The sequence below is a fragment of the Carcharodon carcharias genome, chromosome 19 (assembly GCF_017639515.1).
Source record: "Carcharodon carcharias isolate sCarCar2 chromosome 19, sCarCar2.pri, whole genome shotgun sequence".
Classification (NCBI taxonomy): domain Eukaryota; kingdom Metazoa; phylum Chordata; class Chondrichthyes; order Lamniformes; family Lamnidae; genus Carcharodon; species Carcharodon carcharias.
The window spans coordinates 91020132-91040328 of record NC_054485.1 but is presented as its reverse complement, the minus strand read 5'-3'; the positions used below and the strand labels follow the sequence as shown (position 1 = coordinate 91040328).

Genomic DNA, 20197 nt, shown 5'->3' with positions numbered 1-20197 from the left:
CCCTCCAACACCGCCAAGGAGAACTTCACGGACAACCACTTCAGCAACTCCTCCTCGGGGACTGTCTCCTCCCTGTACCAGCCCAACCTGCCCCTGGTGAAGTGCCTGGTCTCGGCTGAGCAGACCGACAAGCTGGGCCGGAACAACTGCGACGGCAGCAGGGTCCACCTGCTCTACAAATGACGCTCAAGGGGGTCGGAGGGTCGGCCCAAGCAGGGGCTCAGGTAACCGCTGGTCCTTCAACATCCTCCAACTGGCTGAGCACAGGCAGATGATAGGGGCCCCCGCAGAGGAATGGCCTCTGTGTTCCGTCTGACTGGTCTCGAGAGTGGATAAACCCCACTACAGCCCAATCCCCCCCCCCGCCCCGCCCGCCCTCAGAATTGGAGCAAAAATACCAAGCAAAACCTCAAGCGTGGTTACCATGGAAACACAGTTAGGTATGGGCAATAAGTGCTGGCCTAGCCAGCGACGTCCGCATCCTATAAATGAATTTTTTTTAAAAAAAAAGCTTCTTTGAGCCCCAAGTGTTGAGTTCTTCGGATAGTGAGGTTGCAGGATTCCCTCTGCTGGTGCTTATTTTGTGTTGAGCGCAAGCACGTCCCTTTAAAATCCTTTCACGTTTTGTTTGAAAGGTCAACCAGGGGTAACCTTTCACTGACTTGGAAATATATCAGCCGTTCCTTCACTGTCGCGGGTCAAAATCCTGGAACTCCCTCCCTAACAGCACTGTGGGTGTACCTACACCACATGGACTGCAGCGGTTCAAGAAGGCAGCTCAGCACCACCTTCTGAAGGGCAATTAGGGATGGGCAGTAAATGCTGACCCAGCCAGTGATGCCCACTTCCCATGAAAGAATACGTTTGAAATACTGCATTTACGATAGAACTAACCCACAACAGCCAGGAGAACATTTCACCCTGTGAAATCCATATCAACCATGGGTGACCCCTGGTGGCAAGGGCATGTTAAGGGTAAAAGTCGCTCCTGAGCGGTATCGCATCTGCCGACTGTTCTCCTACCCGCTCAATGCTGTTGCCTTTAATAGGGCTGTTTATTGTGGGGAGGGGAGTGTATAGCGGGCGGCTGATTTGACACTGCCTACCCCCGGTTTAATTGGTGGAGAACGATTGCCCTGCGTCACCCATCGCAGAATCATCCTCGTTAATTGAGATCCTCGTCCCAACTCGTGTCCATCGACAAAGATTCAAATTTGGGAGGCAATTTCCCCAGAAGCCATTTGGTAAATAATTCATGTCACAGACAAGGGGAGTTTGTTAAAGGGATAAACTCCCTCGCCACAGTTACCAAGGCCTGACCCGGAGTCCCCAGCTCTGGTGAATTTGATCGATCCTGGCTGTTGAGTTAGGGGCAATGGAAGGATTTGCAAACTCGTTCGATTGTTGCTGGTTTTGATCCAGTTTCAACCCCAACTTCTCTCTTCGACCCGGGAAGCTTGGGGGTGGGGGCAGGAAGGTACAGTGTCCTCCAGGAAAGTGAGCCATGGAAGATGCTATTTCAATCTTCATTGTAATCAACCTGTAAAACAGAACAATATGTAGGATTTTCACTGGGACCAGAAGAAACCCTGAAGGGGTTTATAATCGACCACACGTGGACAATCTCCACTGCACCCCCTCCTGATGCAATTGTTGCCTACAATAACTTGGGTGCTTTAGTCCGGACAGATGCAGATTCGAGGTCTCACAGTTGGGCTGGTGTGTGCTCTGTCCTTTATTGGCAAAGTACCAACGCCAAGTCTTTCCAGCGCTTTGGGACCAGCCAGTCACTGAATGTTTAATTAATGGAGAAAGCACCATTCGATAAACATGCCAGGGTGCGGAGAGAATCCATTGCTAATACCATGTGGCTCTTAAGAAGTGTGGAGGCGTCATTCTCACCCCGCGCATAAGCCCCAGCTGGTGGCCGGCCGGAAATTGAAGCGTGGGCCGGGGGAAGGGCGCAAAACGGACGTATCGTTTTGTGCCCGTCCCCAGTTCAACCCTGCGGCCTAATTGAACAAAGGATGGGAGCTGCAGCCGTCACAGTCCTGTTGCTCCTCTTAATTGCTTTCAGCATCTGCACAGTCCTGTTCTCCTATAACGATGGCAACTCAATCCGTCCTTACTGGACAAACTTTTATTTTAGCGATTTATGGCTGTCTTATCTATATTCTTCCAATTGAGTCACATGTGATTCTTGACTCATGCTGCGTCAGGTTGTACAAACTGCTACGTTAGAGTGCCATAGTGGATTGGAACCGTATTTTTCTGTTATATTGGCAAGTGAATGGTGATCATTTACAATGTGCATTGCACCAACTGATTAGGATTTGACATTCGATGCATGGATGGTTTTAACACCAGACTCATTGTATTTGGGAAAGGACTTATTTCTAATAAAATGCTTCTGTATATTCTGCTACAGTCCCTTGTGGTTGTCGCTACAGTTAAGTACTGATTATAAAAGCGCGCGTTCCGGCACAAGGGTCTGAATCATGAGCTAAGTAACAAGGTACGTGAAGAGCTCCGGCCCTAGTGTGCTAGCAGCATTATAAAGGTGGCGGAAAGGCTTTCCAGTGAAGTTGCCGCATGAGCAGTTACACTCTTGCCTCTGAGGCAGAAGGTTGTGTGTTTGAATCCCAATCCAAGAGCAGGGAGCTCAAAACCCAAGGCTGGCACTCCGGTGCAGTACTGAGGGAGTGTTGCACTGTCTTTTAGATAAGACCCCCCCCCCCTCCCCCCCCGCAAGGCCACAGTTTTGAATATGAGCATGGCAGTTCTCCCTAGCGTACTGGCCCAGATGTATCTTTCGTGAGAGATCCGGCCATTTATCACATCGCTGTTTGTGGGATCTTGCTGTGTGCAAATTATCTGCCACCTTTCCTACATTACAGGAGCACTTCAAAAAACACTAAATTGGCTGAGACTCAAGACTGTCTGGCCTGGATCTGATTACCTAGATCCTAGGGCTTTTTCAAGAGGTCGTTGCCGAGATAGTAAATACATTTGTTCTAAGGCTGCAGAATTCTTAGATTTTCCTAGAAGAGTTCCCAATTATTGGAAGGTAGCAAACATAATACCATAATTGAAGAAAGGGGAAGAGAGAACTTGGGTAACTCAAGGCCAGTTAGCTTAACATCATTAGTAAGGAGAATGTTAGGCTCCTATTATGAGGCACTCGGTAACAGGACCCTTTAGAAAATCCTAATATAAGTAACAAAGTCGACACGGATTTGTGAAAGGAAAACCGCGTTTGACAAATCTGTTAAGAGTTTCTTCAAGGATGCACTGAGCAAGATGGATAAGGGGGAATCGGTAGATGTAGCGTGTTTGGATTTGGTTTTACAAAAAACATTTGATAAGGTGCCACACAAGAAGTTATTACATGAAATCAGGATTAACGGGATTGTGGCGTAACATATTAATGTGGAACGGTGATTGGTTTTTGGACAGTAAACAGGGAACAAACAAAACCGGACACTTCACGGGTTGGTAGGGCTGCAACGAGCGAGGATTGGTACATGGGCTGAAGCTATTTACAATCTATATTGATGACTTAGAAGAGGGGATGGAGGGTAATGTATCCAAGGTTGCTGATGATACAAAGTTAGATGGGGAACTAAGCATTGAGGAGGATACAAAGAGGCTACAGAGTGATATAGACAGATTTATGAGTGGGCAGAAAACATGGCAGGTGGATTAACAAGGCAGCAAAGCATGAAGTTGTCCACTTCGAAAGGAAGCAATAAAAACACAGAATATATTTTTAGGTGGTGAGAGAATAGGAAATTTAGCATTCAGAGGGGCTTGTGTTCCTCGCCCCTGCGCCTCTTTACCTTTAACCCCTCAGATGGAATCTGGGATTCCCTTGGTGTACTTCTGCCCATGTTTTCATGCTCCTGGTCTCTGTCTCCCGGTGATTCCCAGTGTTCTTTAGGTTTTTGTGATATTTAATGTCATACGATTCTCTGAAGCAGCTGCCGCGAGTTTCCTCCAGCATGCAGATTAACCAAACAAAGGTCACCAACAAGACATGGGCCAGGATTTTTACGGTCCCCCACCGGTGGGTTTTTAGGCGGTGGGGGGGGAGCGTAAACTTGAATGGACGGGATTCCCTCTGGGTTCCCACTCGCCCCAAGCGCACAGGTATTATACGCTGGGGTGGGCAAGGCATTGGATGGGAAGCCCACCCTCGCCCCAATTATTGGCCACTTAAGGGCCGTTTCCAGCCCAGCCTCAATTTTTAAGGCTGGCGGGAAGATTGAGAGCCTCCATGGGGGAAGCCTGAAATACATCAAAGGGAGGGAAGAGTGGGGGGAGTGTCGCCTCCATCAGAAGCCCCCTTCTGATGTCGGGCACCCTCCTCCCCTCTTCTTAAGGATTGGTGGTCTTTGGACCTCCCTCTGTGCCCCAGCCTCTTCCCTGAAATCTTGATTGTCCCCCCGCCCCATCACAGGCCTTCCCAGCCCTGCCTGTCCTGGGACCCCCTGAACTTACCTGGGCCTCCGCTTCCTGGACTTAGCCTCCAACACCTTCTTGAACTTCCTCTTCTGTCCACTGTGGCACTGTCGCTGGAGGGACTGGAGAGCTGCCGGCCAATATTTCATTTAATTTCTATATGTCTTAGTTTTGATGAAGGGTCATACGGATTCGAAACATCAACTATGTCCCTCTCCGCAGATGCTGTCAGACCTGCTGAGTTTTTCCAAGTATTTTTGTTTTTGTTCTAGATTTCCAGCATTTACAGTATTTTGCTTTTATCTTAGTGTTTAATTTGACTGCCACCTCACTTAAAGGAATGTCTACCTTAAAGAAGTATTGCTCTTCTCTCTGACAGGATTTCCGCCTATCTCTTTTGCCCTGTTCATCTTCATTCTTTCCATTTCTTCTTGGCCTCCACCTATCACTGGCCCCCTATCGAGCTCTCCTGTCCCACCCCCTTCTACCAGCTTATATTTCACCTCATTTCTATTTGTCTTAGTTCTGATGAAGGGTCATACAGACTCGAAACGTCAACTGTATCCCTCTCCGCAGATGCTGTCAGACCTGCTGAGTTTTTCCAAGGGACCTTGGCGTGTGTGTCCATAGATCTCTGAAGGCAGAGGGGCATGTTAGTAGGGTGGTGAAAAAGACATATGAGACACTTGCCTTTATCAATCGAGGCATAGTTTACAAAAGTAGGGAGGTCATGCTGGAGTTGTATAGAACCTTGGTGAGGCCACAGCTGGAGTACTGTGTGCAGTTCTGGTCGCCACATTATAGGAAGGATGTGATTGCACTGGGGGGGGTGCAAAGGAGGTTCACCAGGATGTTGCCTGGGATGAAACATTTAAGTTATGAAGAGAGGTTGGATAACTTGGATTGTTTTCGTTGGAGCAGAGAAGACTGAGGGGTTACCTGATCGAGGTGTACAAGATTATAAGGGGCATCAACAGGGTGGATAGGGAGCAATCTCCATCTATCACTGGCCCTCTATCCAGCTCTACCTGCCCCACCCCTCCTTAAACCAGCTTATATTTCACATTTTTTCTATTTTTCCTTAGTTCTGATGAAGAGTCATTCAGACTCGAAATGGTAACTGTATTCCTCTCTGCAGGTGCTGTCAGACCTGCTGAGTATTTCCAGGTATTTTTGTTTTTGTTTTGGATAGGGAGCAACTGTTCCCCTTAGTTGAAGGGTCAGTCACAAGGAGACACAAGTTCAAGGTGAGGGGCAGGAGATTTAGGAGGGACGTGAGGAAAAACTTTTTTACCCAGAGGGTGGTGATGGTCTGGAATGCACTGCCTGGGAGGGTGGTGGAGGCGGGTTGCCTCACATCCTTTAAAAAGTACCTGGCTGAGCACTTGGCACGTCATAACATTCTAGGCTATGGGCCAAGTGCTGATAAATGGGATTAGGTAGGTAGGTCAGGTGTTTCTCATGTGTCGGTGCAGACTCGATGGGCCAAAGGGCCTCTTCTGCTCTGTGTGATTCTGTGCATTGACCTGTGCACCGGAAATGACAATGGCAAGCGCAGCTCTGTCAACCCTGCAAAGTCCTCCTTACTAACATCTGCCAAAATTAGGAGAGGCAGCTATTTCACAGGCTAGTCAAGCAACAGCCTGACATAGTCATCATGGAATCATGCCTAACAGTTAACATCCCAGACACCACCATCACCATCCCACCGGCAGGACAGGCCCAGCAGAGGTGGCGGCACAGTGGTATACAGTTGGGGGGGGAGTTGCCCTGGGAGTCCTCAACATTGACTCTTGACCCCATGAAGTCTCATGGCATCAGGTCAAATATGGACAAGGAAACTTCCTGCTGATTACCACGCACCGCCCTCCCTCAGCTGATGAATCAGTGCTCCTCCATGTTGAACACCACTTGGAGGATGCACTGAGGGTGCAGAATGTACTCTGGGTGGGGGACTTCAATGTCCATCACCAAGAGTGGCTCAGTAATACCACTACTGACCTAGCTGGCCAAGTCCTAAATGACATAGATTGTCTAGACTGGGTCTGCAGCAGGTGGTGAAGGAAAAACATTCATGACCTCACCCTCACCCTCACCAACCTACCTGCCGGAAATGCATCTGTAAATGACAGTATCGGTAAGACTGATCACCGCACAGTCATTGTGGAGATAAAGTCCCACCTTCACATTGAGGATGCCCTCCATCGTGTTGTGTGGCACTACCACCGTGCTAAATGGAGGAGATTTCAAACAGATCCAGCAACTCAAGAATGGCAACCATGAGGTGCTGTGGACCATCAGTAGCAGAAGAATCGTACTTGAACATAATCTGTAACCTCATGGCCCAGCATATCCTCCACTCTACCATTACCATCACGCCAAGGGATCAACCCTGGTTCAATGAAGAGTGCAGGAGGACATGCCAGGAGCAGCACCAGGCATACCTAAAAATGAGGTGTCAAGCTGGTGAAGTTATAACGTAGGACTACTTGCGTGCCAAACAGCATAAGCAGCGAGTGATAGACAAAACTAAGTGATCCCACAACCAATAGATTAGATCTAAGATCTGCAGTCCTGACACATCCAGTCATAGATGGTGTTGGACAATTAAACAACTGAGGAGGAGGCTTCACAAATATTCCCATCCTCAGCCCAGCAGATCAGTGCAAAAGGTGAGGCTGAAGCATTTGCAAATCTTCAGCCAGAAGTGCCCAGTGGATGATCCATCTCGGCCTCCTCATAGGTCCCCGGCATCACAGATGCCAGTCTTCAGACAATTCGATTCACCCCACGTGATATCAATAAACAGCTCAAGGCACTGGATATTGCAAAGGCTATGGGCCCTGACAATATTCTGACAATAATACTGAAGACTTGTGCCCCAGAACATGCCACATCCCTAGCCAAGCTGTTCCAGTACAGGTACAACACTGGCATCAACCCAGCTATGTGGAAAATTGCCCAGGTATGTCCTGTACACAAAAAGCACGACAAAGCCAACCCATCCAATTACCGCCCTATCAGTCTATTCCTGATCATCAGTAATGGAAGGAGTCATCAACAGGGCTATCAAGTGGCATTTGCTTAGCAATAATGTGCTCACTGATGCCCAATTTGTGTTCTGCCAGGGCCACTCAGTTCCTAACCTCATTACAGGCTTAGTTCAAGCATGGACAAAAGAGCTGAACTTCCAGGGTGAGGTGAGAGTGACTTCCTTTGACATCAAGGCTGAATTTTGATCGAGTGTAGATCAAGGAGTCCTCGCACTGGAATCAATGAGAATCCAGGAGAAAATTCTCTGCTGGCTGGAGTCATACCCAGCACAAGGGAAGATGTTTGTGGTTGTTGGAGGTCAGCCTCAGCTCCAGGACATCACTGCAGGAGTTCCTCAGGGTAGTGTCCTTGGCCCAACCATTTTCAGCTGCTTCATCAATGGCCTTCCTTCCATCATCAGGTCAAAAGTGGGGATGTTCGCTGATGATTGCACAATGTTCAGCACCATTCGCGACTCCTCAGATACTGAAGCAGTCCATGTCCAAATGCAGCAAGACCTGGATAATGTCCAGGCCTGGGCTGACAAGTAACATTCACACCACACAAGTGTAAGGCAATGACCATCTCCAACAAGAGAGAGTCCAACTATCTCCCCTTAATGTTCAATGGCATTGCCATCACTGAAACCCCCACTATCAACATCCTGGGTGTTACCATTGACCAGAAACTGAACTGGACTAGCCATATAAATACTATGGCTACAAGAATGGCTCAAAGGCTAGGAATCATGCAACAAGTAACTCATCTCCTGACTCCCCAAAGCCTGTTCACTATCTACAAGGCACAAGTCAGGAGTGTGATGGAATACTTCCCACTTGCCTGGATGAGTGCAGCTCCCACAACACTCAAGAAGCTTGACACCATCCAGGACAAAGCAGCCCACTTGTTTAGCACCACATCCAAAAATGTTCACTCCCTCCACCACTGACACACAGTAGCAGCAGTGTGTACCACCTACAGGATGCACTGCAGGAATTCACCAAGGCTCCTTAGACCTACAACCACTACCATCTAGAAGGAAAAGGGCAGCAGACACATGGGAACAACCACATCCTGGAAGCTCCTCTCCAAGCCACACACCATCCTGACTTGGAAATACATCACAGTTCCTTCACTGTGGCTGGGTCAAGATCCTGGAACTTCTTCCCTAACAGCACTCGGAAAAACAGAACTAATTTACATCGAACGACAAGTGGAAGCAACATTTCTACAGGAGACTCTCCTCACAGTCCCCAGAATATTCCAAGCTGATGTGTGAGTGGAGACGGGACAAATACTGCCCACCTCCTCCTCTCCATCCAAGGGATACACATTTCTGGAGAAGGGGGTGTTGGAATAGTCACAACTGGAGGTCACAAAGGCATAGATGAGGGTTTGAGCAGGTGACAGGTTGATGCGGGGGGAGAGTCGGACAATGTTAAAGACATGGAATTAGACAAATATAGTGACGTTGCTGACGTGCAATAGAAACTCACCTCGGAGTTAAATATGATGCCAAGTTTGCGAACACTCTGACACTGTTTCAAGCAGTTGACAGGGAAAAGGATGGAATGGGTGGCTAGGGAACAGAGCTTGTGGTAGGGACTGACTGATGTCTTTGGCTTTCAAAATATTTAACTGCAGAAAATTTCTGCTCATCCAATACTGGATGTCAGACAATTTAGGGGCATAGCTTAGACATGTCTCTTTTTCAGCAAAACTCAAGTTCTGTATTACCAAATGACAATTTAGAGACAGGGGAAGTGTCAGAAGGAATGCTGCGGAGGCTAAGTTGGCTTTTATTTTTGTTCTTTCATGGGATAGGGTATCACTGCAAGACCAGCATTTGTTACCTGTCCCTAATTACCCTTGAACTGAGGGACTTGCTAAGTAATTTCAAAAGGCAGTTAAGCATCAACCACATTGCTGTAGGTTTGGACTCACATGTAGACCAGACAAGAATGGCAGATTTCCTTCACTAGAGAACATTTGTGAGCCAGATAGGTTTTTGCAACAATCAGTTGTATGGTACTGATTTTGTATTTCAGATTTACTAATTAATTGAATTTAAAGTCCACTAGCTGCTATAGTGGGAATGATCTTCCCCCAGATCATTAGCCTGGCCCTTTGGATTACTACTCCAGTGCCATTACCTCTATGCTGCTATCTCTCCCTGCTGTCATCAGTATACATGTGCAAAACTAACATTGCGACACCCAATGAGGGGTAACGTAGATGAGAATTAGGAGGAGGAAGCCAAGGATAAACCTTTGGGAACACCAGAGGCAAATCAGCTCTGATTGGTTGAGGTGTTGCCATGGATAATGCACCAGTGAACTATTGTCTCCAATGCTTCCCCATGGCAACACCTCACCCAATCAGAGTCAACTTGCCAACCAATTAGCACCCTTTTCTCATGCAGTATTAATTGTTGCTCCCTTTGAGATTTGGTATTCTTGCAATTCTGTTCCGATGACTGCAAGGCAAAAAGCTTCCACAGCGCGATGCTTTTTCAGCTATATTCAAGCTCTGTACTGCCACATGACTATGAATAGGATGCATAATCATAGTAATGAAAGGGTAGAAGAGAGGTGGCATTAGGAGAGAGTCCAAAGTTAAAGTCATAAATTATCATTTAATGTGCAGATTAGGAGCTGGGTTAGGATCTTCTCATCTGGATTTATAGATCAGGAAATGGAATATAAGAGTTTTACCAGAGTTAATGGCTTCTATCATTTCTCTCCATGTGTAAGCAAAGTTATAGCTCGTAGAATGCACAACAGCCTTGTGAGAAAAGCTATAGGTCATGGAATAAAAGAGACAGTAGCAATATGGATACAAAATTGGCTGAGTAATAGGAAACAGAGTAATGGATATTTTTTGACTGGAGGAAGGTTTGTAGTGGAGTTCCACAGGGGTCGATATTGGGACTCTTGCTTTTCCTGATACATATTAATGATCTAGATCTTGGAGTGCAGGGGATAATTTCAAAGTTTGCAAATGACACGAAACTTGGAATCATTGTAAACTGTGAGGAGGATGGTGTGGAACTTCAAGAGGACATAGACAAGTTGGTAAAGTGGGCAGATAAGTGGCAGATGAAGTTCAATGTGGAAAAGTGTGAGGTGTTGCACTTTGGTAGGAAGAACATGGAGAGACAATATAAAATAAGGGATACAATCTTAAGGGTGTGCAGGAGCAGAAAGACCTGGGTGCATATGTGCATAAAACATTAAACATGGCAGGACAAGTGGAGAGAACAGTTAATAAAGCATATAGTATCCTGGGCTTTATCAATAGGGGCAAAGAGTATTAGAGCAGGGAGTTATACTGAACTTATATAAGACTCTAGTTAGATTTCAGCTGGAATATTGTGTACAGTTATGAGCATCACATCATAGAAAGGATGTGAACACACCGGAACATTTACAAGAATGGTTCCAGGGATGAGAAACTTCAGCTATGAGGATAGATTGGAGAGGTTGGGACTGTTCTCCTTGGAGAGGAGAAGCCTAAGAGGAGATTTGAGGGGACTGGACAGAGTTGATGGGGAGAGGTTATTCCCGCTCGTAAGAGGATCCAGAACGAGAGGGCGCAGACTTAAAGTGATTGGCAAAAGAAGCAAGTGCAAAGTTAGAGAAAAATGTTTCACAGGGCGAGTAGTTATGAGGGTTGGAATGCACTGCCTGGAAGTGTGGTGGAGGCAGGTTCAATCGATGTATCCAAGGGGTCAGATGATCATTTAAATAGAAACAATGTGCAGGGTTACGGGGAAAAGGCAGGAGAATGACAGTGAGTCATAATGCTCTTTGGGAGGGCATGTGCAGGACACGATGGGCCGAATGGCCTCCTTCCGCATTGTAAGAATTCTGTGACAGGGCCCTTGAATACCCTGATCGACAGCTCGTCGTGTGCTAATGGTCATTCATCCTAGTGCTGACCGATCCTGTAAATATTAGACACAGCTGATCGTCGACACGCTCTGCTGAATTATTGTACAAAAATTCCATTAAAAAAAAGGTTCCTAAATCTTAGATTTCAGTAAACATCGTGTCCTGCCTCCTGTTCTGACATGTTTCTTATTGGTATAAACAAAGGGGGATCATCTGAGTTGACGGAGACTGAGCAGCTATACTGGACAATAGATATCACATCCACATGATTACAGGCTGTTGATGATACGGAATCCGCACCGAATGAAAAAAAAGTCATTTTTGGCAGGTAACAAATGTGCAAACATCCAGCGCCCACTCGGGTTCATCTGCGCCCTTTCAGTTCATAGCTGTTTGCCAATGGCCAGACACTCGCCTTGTGTGTGCGATTCTGTCGCTGCGGCTGCGGCTGGTTCTCATTGAACATTCTCCCATATTGTCAGCTGTTTGCACAGATAGAAACCGCACGGATCGAAGCAGGAGATATGTTTGGCAGCCAGCCGGCAGAAATGTTAGTAAACATTATTTGAAAAGCAGCTGAGGAGAGAGAGAGAAACAGAGTTAATGTTTCCAGTCTGTATGACCCTTCTTATACAGACTCGAAACCTTAACTGTTTCTCTCTCCGCAGATGCTGTCAGACCTGTTGAGTTTTTCCAGCATTTTTTTTTTGTTTTTATTTTACGTTTCCAGTATCCTCGGTATTTTTGCTTTTATATTATTTGAAAAACCTTTGACAGCGAGAGGGCGCAGTTGAAAAATGTAACTTGTGATGCCGGGGACCGGGGACTGACTCTCACACCCACGCCGCACCAGATCCACCCACATATTCACCATGGAACCGGAGAGAACTAGCCTCGAGGAAGAATTGCCAGCTGAAGTATCAAGATCATAGCAACAGGTTGCCTGAATTCTGCAGACTGTGAGAGAGCCCAACACTCCGGGGAAATAAAACAATCGATTTAAATCCGTTTCAGCAAACGCTTTATTTATTTCAACATTGCTCTCTTGTTATTTCCCCCCCAAAAAATACACTTTATTTATGAAATTTGTATTAAAAAATACATTACAATATATTTCAACCAAAAATTATAGAAAGCGCAATAAAATGCAACTTCTCTCCATACAGCATGTTCCATTTCTAAGTGTCTCTACAGAATTGTAATTACCTTTTACATTCCATGTCAGGCACCCTCTGTTATTTTGCAACTGGTCCACAATATCATTCTCACCTTCAACAATTATCACTCCGTCTTTTGGTTCCATCCGTTTTTGCAACTCTGTAAGCTCCTCCTCAATAGAATTTAAACTCTCTCGAATTTCTCGGAGGTTTTTCTCCATCGTATCTAGAATCTCCTCCTCTTCTCTCCTGAGATCTCGGAGTAAAACCTGCTCTTTCCCAGTGAGAATCTGGTGCATTTCCCTGAACTCGGGTGTGATGTGGGTTTGCAGACTGCTCGACTGTTTCGGCCAAGTGAAATGTGAAAAATAATCCTTTACCGCGATAACAGGGAACAAAAAAAAGTCTAACCGAGATCCCCAGAAAACCCAGCGCAGGGAGAACTTGCCCTAACTTTGGAAATCCGCTGCCTCTGTTTGAGTTCCCTTTCTAAGAAACACTGACTTGCCCTCGGTGACAGATTCTGAAGAAGATTTTCAGCTGGCCCTGGATATGAGGCGGGGGGAGGGGGGTGTGGAGAGAGGGGGAAGAAAAAAAATCACAAAATAAAAAAGTGTCTCTGATCTGCTTCTCCTTTCCCCTGGGAATTATGGAAGAGTTTTTTGATTAAAAAAAATAGAAATCTTGTCTCAAACTTGGCTTCAAATTCCTCGACTCCTCCCCACATCAAGGCCAGGCCTTTGCTCTGGGCTACATTGGCTAGACACGGCTTCTCCTCTGATCTGCTGTTCCTTTTGCAACATCCAAGGCGACCTTGATCATTTTTCCAGCCCTCCCCACACCACTGCATTGGCTGACAGTCTTCGCTCTCCCGCCGAGCCGGTGGCGATGCCACTGGTTCTACCGGTTTGTCAGCTTCCTCCGGTTTCTGGCCAGTCAATCGCTCTTCTCCCCTGGGCCGAAGAGCGAACCTCGGCTGCTCCCTGGATCTCATGGTGTCTCCCAACTTGGGCAGCACCTCCCTGACCCTTGCGATTGACCGTGTACACCTCCTGCACCCTCACGCCCACACAAGCGTCTCTCCCAGTCCGTCCTCCGACACTCCCGCCCGGGAAGATCAGCTTGTGGACTTCACTCGCTACAGCTGCCTCCAAACTCAGACAGTAGTCCATCCGTGCTGACTGCACCCTGCAGAAGTCATTCTTATCCCACCGCGGGACCTCTGGCTTCATTCAATCCTAGCTCATCTCTCCGACCCCCCCACCCCACCGCTCATTGTCTCCTGAATATTTGCCTGGGCCGGAGAGTTTTAGTTATGAGGAGAGATTGGATAGAAACTTAGAAAAAAAGGGGCTGGAGTAGGCCATTCAGCCCTTCGAGCCTGCTCCACCATTCATCATGATCATGGTTGATCATCCAACTCAGTATCCTGCGCCCACTTTCTCCCCATACCCTTTGACCCCTTTCACCCCAAGGGCTGCACCTAACTCCTTCTTGAAAACATACAATGTTATGGCCTCGGCTACTTTCTGTGGTAGCGAATTCCACAGGCTCACCATTCTCTGGGTGAATGAATTTCTCCTCATCTCAGTCCCAAATGGTCTACCCTGTATCCTCAGACTGTGACCCCTGGCTCTGGACTCCCCCACCATCAGGAACATCCTTCCTGCATCTACCCTGTCTAGCCCTGTTAGAATTTTATAGGTTTTTGTGAGATTCCCCCTCATTCTTTTGAACTCCAGCGAATATAATCCTAACCGACTCAATCTCTCCTCATATGTTAATCCCGCCATCTGGGGAATCAGACAGGTAAACCTTCGCTATACTCCCTCTATAGCAAGACCCTCCTTCCTCAGATAAGGAGACCAAAACTGCACACAATATTCCAGGTGTGGTCTCACCAAGGCCCTGTATAATTGCAGCAAGACATCACTGCTCCTGTACTCTAATCCTCTCGCTATGAAGGCCAACATACCATTTGCCTTCTTAACCGCCTGCTGCACCTGCATGCTTACCTTCAGCAACTGGTGTACAAGGACACCCAGGTCTCATTGCACATTCCCTTCTCTCAATTTATAACCATTCAGATAATAATCTGCCTCCCTGTTTTTGCTACTAAAGTGGATGACGTCACATTTATCCACATTATTCTGCATCTGCCATGCATTTGCCCACTCACTCAGCTTGTCCAAATCACACTGAAGCATCTCTGCATCATCCTCACAGCTCACCCTCCCACCCAGCTTTGTGTCATCTGCAAATTTGGAGATATTACATTTAGTTCCTTCAGCTAAATCATTAATATATATTGTGAATAGCTGGGGTCCCAGCACTGATCCCTGCAGTACCCCACTAGTCACTGCCTGCCATTCAGAAAAAGACCTGTTTATTCCTACTCTTTGTTTCCTGTCTGCCAGTTTTCTATCCATCTAAATATACTACCCCTATCCCAAGCGCTTTAATTTTACACGCTAATCTCTTATGTGGAACTTTGTCAAAAACCTTCTGAAAGTCCAAACAAACCACATCCACTGGCTTCCCCTCATCAACTCTACTAGTTATATCCTCGAAAAATTCCAGTAGATTTGTCAAGCACGATTTCCCTTTCTTAAATCCATGCTGACTCTGTTCGATTCTGTCACTGTTTTCCAAGTACCCAGCTATTAAATCTTTTATAAAGGACTCTAGAACTTTCCCCACTACTGACGTCAGGCTGACTGGTCTATAATTCCCTGTTTTCTCTCTACCTCCCTTTTTAAATAGTGGGGTTACATTAGCTACCCTCCAATCTATAGGAACTATTCCAGAGTCTATAGAATCTCGGAAGATGACCACCAATGCATCCACTATTTCCAGGGCCACTTCCTTAAGTACTCTGGGATGTAGATTATCAGGCCCTGGGGATTTATTGCCTTCAATCCCATCAATTTCCCTAACATCATTTCCCTACTAATACTGATTTCTCTCAGTTCCTCCCTCTCACTAAACCCTGTGTTCGCCAACATTTCTGGTATGTTATTTGTGTCCTCCTTTGTGAAGACAGAACCAAAGTATGTATTTAGTTGGTCAGCCATTTCTTTGTTCCCCATTATAAATTCCCCTGTTTCTGACTGTAAGGGACCTACATTTGTCTTCACCAATCTTTTTCTCTTCACATAGCTATAGAAACTTTTACAGTCAGTTTTTATGTTCCTTAGAAGCCTACTCTCGTATTCTATTTTCCCCTTCTTAATCAATCATTTGGTCCCCATTTGCTGAATTCTAAACTGCTCCCAGTCCTCAGGTCTGTTGTTTTTTCTGGTGAATTTGTATGCCTCTTCCTTGCATCTAATACTATCTCTAATTTCCCTTGTAAGCCATGGTTTGGCCACCTTCCCTGTTTTACTTTTGTGCCAGACAGGAATAAACAATTGTTGCAGTTCACCCTTGAACTCTTTGAACGTTTGCCATTGCCTATCCACCGTCATCCCTTTAAGTAACGTTTCCCAATCTATCATACCCAACTCGCGCCTCATACCATCGTAGTTTCCTTTATTAAGATTCAGGACCCTAGTCTCAGAATCAACTACATCACCCTGCATCTTGATGAAGAATTCTAACATATTATGGTTGCTCATCCCCAAGGGGCCTTGCACAACTAGATTACCAATTATTCCTTTCTCATTACACAATACCCTGTCTAGGATGGCCTGTTCTCCAGTTGGTTCCTCAATGCCTTGATCCAGAAAACCATCCCGTATACACTCCAGGAATTCCTCCTGTATGGTATTGTTACTAATTGGATTTGCCCAATCTATATACAGATTAAAGTCACCCATAATTACAGATGTTCCTTTATTGCATGTGTCTCTAATTTCCTGTTTAATAACATCACCACTACAGTTTGGGGGTCAATATACAGGCCCTACTAACGTTTTTGTCCCTTAGTGTTTCTCAGCTCTACTCATACAGATTCCACATCGTCAGAGCTAATATCTTTCCTCACTCTTGCGTTAATTTCCTCTTTAACCAGCAATTCAACTCCACTGCCTTTTCCTTTTTGTCTGTCCTTCCTAAATACTGAATACCCCTGGATGTTCAGTTCCCATCCCTGGTCACCCTGCAGCCACGTCTCTGTAATCCCAACTATATCATATGTGTTTACATCTATTTACGCGGTTAATTCATCTACTTTATTGCGAATGCTCCTAGCATTAAGGCACAAAGCCTTAAGGCTTGTCTTTTTAACATTACTTGTCCCATTCCCACTATTTTTCACTGAGTCCCTGTTTGATTCTTGCCCTTGATTTCTCTGCCTATCATTTTTCTTATTTCCCTTTCTGTCTTTTGTTCTTGTCTTTGATTCCCCCTCCTCTGACTCCTTGCATAGGTTCCCATCCCCCTGCCATTTTACTTTAAACACTCCCCAACCACTCTAGCAAATATTCCCCCTAGGACATCAGTCCCGTTCCTGCCCAGGTGTAACCCGTCCAGTTTGAATAGGTTCCACCTCCACCTGAACCAGTCCCAATGTCCCAGGAATCTGAAACCCTCCCCCTCACACCATCTCTTCAGCCAAATATTCATCTGATATTTCCTGCTATTTCTATTCAGACTAGCACGTGGCAATGGTAGTAATCCTGAGATCACTACCTTAGAGGTCCTACTTTTCAACTTACTTCCTAACTCCCTATATTCTCCTTTTAGGACCTCATCCCTCCTTTTACCTAAGTATTGTTTGTACCAATGTGTACCACGATCACTGACTCTTCACCCTCCCCCTTCAAAATGTCTTCTAGCTGCTCTGAGACATCCTTGACCCTGGCACCAGAGAGGCAACATACCATCCTGGAGTCTCATTTGTGGCCACATAAACACCTATCTATTCCCCTTACAATTGAATCCCCTATAACTATTGCACTCCCACACTTTGTACTCCTCCCTTTTGCAGCAGAGCCAACCGTGGTGCAACAAATTTGGCTGTTGCTGCTTTCTCCTGAGAGGCCATTCCCCTCAACAGGATCCAAAGCAGTATATCTGTTTTGCAGGGGAATAGCCACAGGAGATTCCTGCACTGCCTGCCTAGTCCTCTTGCTCTGCCTAGTGGTCACCCATTCCCTTCCTGCCTGTGGACTCTTAGCCTGTGGTGTGTCCACCAATCTATGTGCACTATCCACCATACTCTTCACCTCGTGGATGCTCCACAGTGCCCCCGGCCACCACTGAGACTGGGGTTATTTTCTCTGGTGCAGAGGAGATTGAGGGGGGACATGATTGAGGTATATAAAATTATGAGGGGCACGGATAGGGTAGACAGGAAGGAACTTTTCCCCTTGGTGAAGGGATCAATAACCAAGAGCTATAGGTTTAAGGTGAGGGGCAGAAGGTTTAGAGGGGATGTGAGGAGGGATTTTTTCACCCAGAGGGTGGTGGGAATCTGGAACTCACTGCCTGAAAGGGTGGTAGAGGCAGAAACTCTCATAACATTTAAGAAGTATTTGGATGTGCACTTGCGATGCCATGGCATACAAGTCTATGGGCCTAGTGCTGGAAAATGGGATTAGAATAGTTAGGTACTTGTTTGACCAGCACAGACTCGATGGGCCTTTTTCTGTGCTGTAGACCTCTATCCTAATTTTTATATCCCAGGCCTGTGTAATTTGAGTTTTCCCTGAGTCCATTCACATTCATGTTTTGGCTGCTGCTCCTGACCAGGCCCATAACTCTGGTTCCACTTTGCACTTGTGCTCACTTATCTTCTTTGTTCCGATCCTAGGCCCCTCTCTTCTACAGTCATCACTTCTCCCCTCGCAGGCACTCTGCCCTGCCAATTCGCTTGCCCAACACTTCAGTACTCATCGACATTTCTGCTTTCCAGCCATCTTTCCATGCATGAGCTCCCCTTATAGAGGTCTATAGCTTCTTTCTATGCCTCTCTTGGCACCCTCTGAAGGGCTCATCGAGGCAATGGTGTGAGTCTTATTAAAGCACTCGGCACTGGTGCGAGGACCATCGAAGCACTCAGCACTGACAATCCCAATTACTCCATCATACTATCTCACAAAGTGTCCTGGCCAATGTGTCTGCTGGGGGCTAACCTTGTCAACCTCCTGCCCTTGGAACTCAACCTCCCACTGCTGACCCTGTGGACTCTGTCAGTGGATCAGCTCTCGCCACACTCCCCTCTGGAACGTTCCTTCAATTGTGAACAAGGCTCTTGCTATCCGTGAGCTTATTGTGGGTGCTTGCATTGACATCGAGGCCTTAACAGAAACCTGAATGAGGGGTGATGACACACTTCTCTCAACTGAAGCTCTCTCATTTAGGTAAGCCCCTTGCCCTACCCAGACTGCTGCCATGGTGGCAGTGGGGGTCCTATCAGTAAATCACACCTTTACCTGACAGCCTATTCCTGTGGTACTTTATCCTCCTTCGAGCTTCTAACCTTTCCTCCAACCCTCTCAACACTCATTGTTTACTGCCCACTCAAGTGCAATGCACATTTTCTCACTGAGATACCATCACTGTTTTCCTCCCTCAGTCTTTGCACTGAACAATTTCACACTCTCGGTGATTTCAACCTTGCTGAACTCATCATGTTCTCTCTCTTCCTCTGAGTTCACTGGCCTCTTAACCTCAATTGCTCTCACTCAGCCCATGTAAACTCATCAAGACTTACTCAACCATTCCCTTGGCCTTGCGAGCTCATGTGGTCTTGCTACTCAGTTGTATAAATTACAGATGAGGCCATCGCTGATACCTTCCTTGTGTCACTCTCCACTTACAACCACTTCCATGCTCCAAACCTATCTCCTTCTGCATCCATCCTGGAAAATCTATTCCCTACTTTGCTACAAACTGCACTTTCAAAATCCCAATTGTCTTGCCTTTTGCCTTCAGTTTACCACAGCATTTCGGTGGCTACTGATTTACTGAACTGTACCCTCCCCTCCATGCTAGTTGCCCTACTCCAATAAAATCTGAACTCTCTCTCTCTCTCATCCTGGCTCATCACCCTAGTGAGGCCCTCAGCTCTGCTGCTTTGAAAAGATATACATACAAACATAGAAAATAGGAGCAGAAGGAGGCCATTTGGCCCCTCGAGCCTGCTCTGCCATTCAGTAAGATCATGGCTGATCAGGCTGAGGCCTCAACTCCATATTCCTCTTATCCCCGATATCCTTTGGCTCCCTTGTTAGTCATGAATTTATCTACCTCTACCTTAAAAATATTCAGTGACCCGGCCCCCTGCTACTCTCTGGGGAAGAGAGTTTGAAAGATCCATGACCCTCTGAGAGTAACAATTTCTCCTCATCCCCATCTTAAATTATAGTCTCTCCCAGAAGGGGAAACATCCTCTCAGCATCCACCCTATCAAGTCCCCTCAGGATCTTATATGCTTCAATAAGATTATCCTTCAATCTTCTAAACTCCAGTAGATACAGGCCCAGCCTATCCAACCTTTTCTAGTAAGATAAACTCCCCATCCCATGTATGACTCAAGCGAACTTTCTCTGAACTGCTCCTAACACATTTGTATCCTTCCTTAAATAAGGGGACTAAAGCTGTACATAATACTCCAGATATGGTCTCACCAAGGCCCTACAGAGCTGTAGCAAAATATCCCTACCCTTGATATTCCATTCCCATTGCAATAAATGACAAAATTCCATT

At 46.3% G+C, this 20197-nt stretch overlaps 1 protein-coding gene across 1 annotated transcript in view; it reads left to right on the top strand.

Annotated features, from left to right (window-relative positions):
• The window catches only part of gabbr1b (gamma-aminobutyric acid (GABA) B receptor, 1b), an 81604-nt gene extending 79182 nt beyond the window's left edge, over positions 1-2422 (top strand). The window contains 1 exon segment of the mRNA XM_041213034.1: positions 2-2422. Coding sequence (XP_041068968.1) covers positions 2-100 — 99 coding nt within the window. The 3' untranslated portion in view covers positions 101-2422.
• The last annotated feature ends 17775 nt before the right edge of the window (positions 2423-20197 follow it).